General features: G+C 31.6%; 1 protein-coding gene across 1 annotated transcript; it reads right to left on the reverse strand.

The window, feature by feature from the left end:
- Positions 1–871: 871 nt before the first annotated feature.
- LOC149550044 (uncharacterized) lies at positions 872–2,080 on the reverse strand. Its single transcript, XM_089795004.1, has 4 exons — positions 1,926–2,080; positions 1,611–1,741; positions 1,295–1,502; positions 872–1,221 (listed from the first exon to the last, which is right to left on the reverse strand). Exons 1-4 carry the CDS (start codon positions 1,996–1,998, stop codon positions 1,085–1,087), a joined length of 549 nt encoding a protein of 182 aa, XP_089651130.1. The 5' UTR covers positions 1,999–2,080; the 3' UTR covers positions 872–1,084.
- Positions 2,081–3,644: the final 1,564 nt, after the last annotated feature.

A 3,644-nucleotide genomic window follows, 5' to 3' on the forward strand; every position in this document is an offset into this window, starting at 1 on the left:
TCAAAGAGGAACGATTTTCTATTAGAATAATCTTAATATTCCTCTTTGATTGCTTTTTTAGAAATAGTCCATTTTTCATAGAAATGAAAATTGAATTTAAAACTACCAAAAATACAAATCAAAACATCAATTTTTAAATTCATTTTGACTTTTACATATTAACTTTCATGCATTGTTATGAGAATTCATGTGATGTATATGGGTTATATATTTCTTTTAACATTGTATCAACTAGCCTATAATTTAGACATTATAATATCTATATAAGAATAGATTTTACCTATTACCACTTACCTCTTCTTCTTGAACAACTTTTTTCCTTCTTTCAATTTAAATCATAACAATAAATTTGAACAACTTTTTTCCTTCTTTCAATTTAAATCATAACAATAAATTAGATCTGATACACAACTGTAGAAATAACTTAAATTTTTGTATTAAAACATGGGTTGGAACTTACTCTTCTCTTCCTCCTTAACATTTGTGTGCCGAGGAGATGCAACATTGATTTATTGGTAACTCTTAAATTTGTGTTAGAATCTCATACAATCAAGAAAAGAATTTGATATTGAGTTTAGAGCATTGGTGACTATAATCTTGCTTGCACACTCAAAGAAAAGACGGTCACTTGTAAGATTGCATGCTATCTTTTACTATTTGATATTTTTGTAATCAATATCCTTAAGATTTGACCAAAGGACAAAATACCATTACCATATCCAAATTCTTAAATCCAAGTTTTTATGCAGGAGAGAAACTCATAAAGCCATTACAGACTTAAAAAGGAGATGAAACCTACATTCATATCTAGGTGCATTCAATATGAACGAAGTTTTTAGTGATGGAATTCAATGGAGAAAAACCCAATATATAACCAAAATCATTTCGTAATTATAATTTCAATTAATAAATTCAGCTACAAGCTCGACTCATATGTAAAATGCATGACAATGGTTCACAGCTAGAGTGCCTGATATAACAATGCCTACAGTATGAGAAATTCTAAACTCATACACAATCTACAAATGGAAAAGGACAGCGTAAATGAAATACAACATAATCTGCGACGTAATACATATGCTCTTTATTCAGGGGCTGCTGCAAATGCTTTAGCAAGGGAAAAACTCTTCAGTCCACCAACAGTAGGCGCAGAAGCAGTCCCCATCATCATTCGCCGGCCTTGTGTATTGTAAGCCTCGCATAGATAAGGTAAATATATTTCTGCATTTACATTCTTGTTAACATGTGTTTGAATAATCTGCTTAGAGACAAGAAATTAACTATGACCACTTACCTTCTCCTGCTGCGAGATTTTGGTAGAGATTGACAATATTAGGACAACTGTTTTGGCACTTGTCTGAGCACAGTTTAGAGGTGAAATCAGAATGTTCGAAGAGATCGTCAGTTGACATTCCTACACTCATTCTCTGCAATCCACAGCTTTGCAGGCATTCCTCGCTCTCAATCCATTCCACCATCTCCTCTGTAATTACGCGCGATGACTGCAATACACCTTAACATACACCACTCATTATTCAACAAAATTAAATTAGGAGCCCGGTTTCATTTAAAATGGAATAGAAGAGAAGTATTGGTAGAAAATGTATTGCCTGGCATTGGTATTCTTCACGAGTGGATGAGTATTTCTTCTCGAGCAAACATCGAGCTCCCAACGATGATACAGAGAAAGCACACATCTCTACTGGCAGCTTTTCACATTCCACACCGCGACCTCCTTCTCCTGTATACTCTCAAATCAATCATTATACTCGTTCGAAAAGAGTTTACTAAAATTGTTTTCCACGGAGTTGATGACTTCTATACAAATATAGATATGAGAATAGTTTTTCAAATGCAACATTTGCAGTCCGAAATATCATGTAATCTAACACAAAAAAATGATGCCCAAAGAAAGATAAACATACCCAACACAAGAGCACTAAGCGTAACTAAAAGTGCCAAAAATATGGCAACTCTAACTGCCTTTACAGAAGCCATTTGTCTGGCAGATTAGTAACCTTTCCTGACTTAAAGATGCACTTCTAAGAGTGAGATGATTATTGTGAGGAACAAATCGGAGTTAGTCATATTTATGGGCACTTACTGCAGGAGATGTCTCAGAATCTATGAAAATATTGAATGATAGGTCACATGGAATCGCTCTCCAACTTTCTATCTATCAGATTTTCGTGCTCACTTTTCAAAGCCAACAACCAAAACCTCCGTAACACTGATATAGCTAAATTACTTTGCTCTTTGATTACCATGATTTAATGAGGAGATGTATAGGCATTTGGGAAAATTTTGGAAGGCATTTGTTCTCGTCTCGTCTATTCAAATCTATGATCAGACCGACTAATGTTTATTGTGCGTTTTGCTTTTGACTACGGACTCGTTAGTTACATGAAACTTTTAACCTCAGCATTTAATTGTTAGCTTTGGGAATGATTGGTTTGAAAATTGACATCACACCTTATTTAGATCGCATAATCTTTTTACATTTGCCACGTTGTAATTTGGGTTTTTTCATTGACCAATGTTTAGGTTATGCTTTATTAAAACGATATGGAAATAAAGGATATAATTTCAAAACTTCATGTAGTTTTAATATAATTATCAAAAGTATATTTAATTAATATAATTAATGTAAATAATATAATATTAAATAGTAATTTCTTATATTAAATTCAAATCACTTAAGTCACTTCTGTATTGGATTGTAAAATTATGATAGAATTTTTTTTAATGTGTTATAGACATTTTTTTATTAATATATACAAAAGTAAAGTTACTAAAATATTCATCATATGAAATGATTATAGAATAAACATTTAACTTTAAATTTGTGTTCTTTCAATAGATTTATTACTACTATGTGACACATGATAGTCAACAAAAGAATGTTCATATGATCAAACATGTTGTGTACTACTATCTTTAATGTGACTATATATATATATATATATATATAAGTAATGGGTTATCCAACCTACTCTCTTTACAAGGAAGTATTTCTGAATGGGTTGTCCTCATCTTCAATCGATAGGTGAGTACTATACATAAAGTGATTAATTTTATATCAAATATTTCGTTGATGAGACTTAGTGACACAAGCATTACGAATCCTTGAAAGAGATAAATTTATTATTGAGTATGTTTTAAAATTTTAGTTTTCTCTATTGCAAAAGTGGCTATAGTACTTGGTAGGAAATATTTCAAGTCTCTCAAAGTTATCTTAAACCAATATTCTCTAACTATTTGACACATAAATGTAATGTTAATTGTTTTTGAAGTATTAGATATCAGCCAAAAGGATGGGAGGTTGGCCCCAGAGTATAGAAAGGTTGAAGGATTAGCAAAAGGTTACATCCCAATAATCTAACCGATACCAATTTTATACTTCAAAATTAAAAAAAAGGTTCTAGAACAAAACTTTCAATACCATTAGTCCTATTACTAACTAGTAAATAAAATGGAAAAACATTCTAGAAACAAGGAAATGTATTACTGCTATCAGTCCAACACTTAGACATATACATAAAAAGTAAAACCCCATAGGGCATCAAGTTCAGAGTGATTAGCAACATAACAACCAAGATAAAAAAAACATAACCAGGGCTAGTTGCCCTTATTCTTTTCAGGTT

Source organism: Cupressus sempervirens, chromosome 7, assembly GCF_028749045.1.
Source record: "Cupressus sempervirens isolate cs-2001-9-10 chromosome 7, ASM2874904v1, whole genome shotgun sequence".
Taxonomy (NCBI): Eukaryota; Viridiplantae; Streptophyta; class Pinopsida; order Cupressales; family Cupressaceae; genus Cupressus; species Cupressus sempervirens.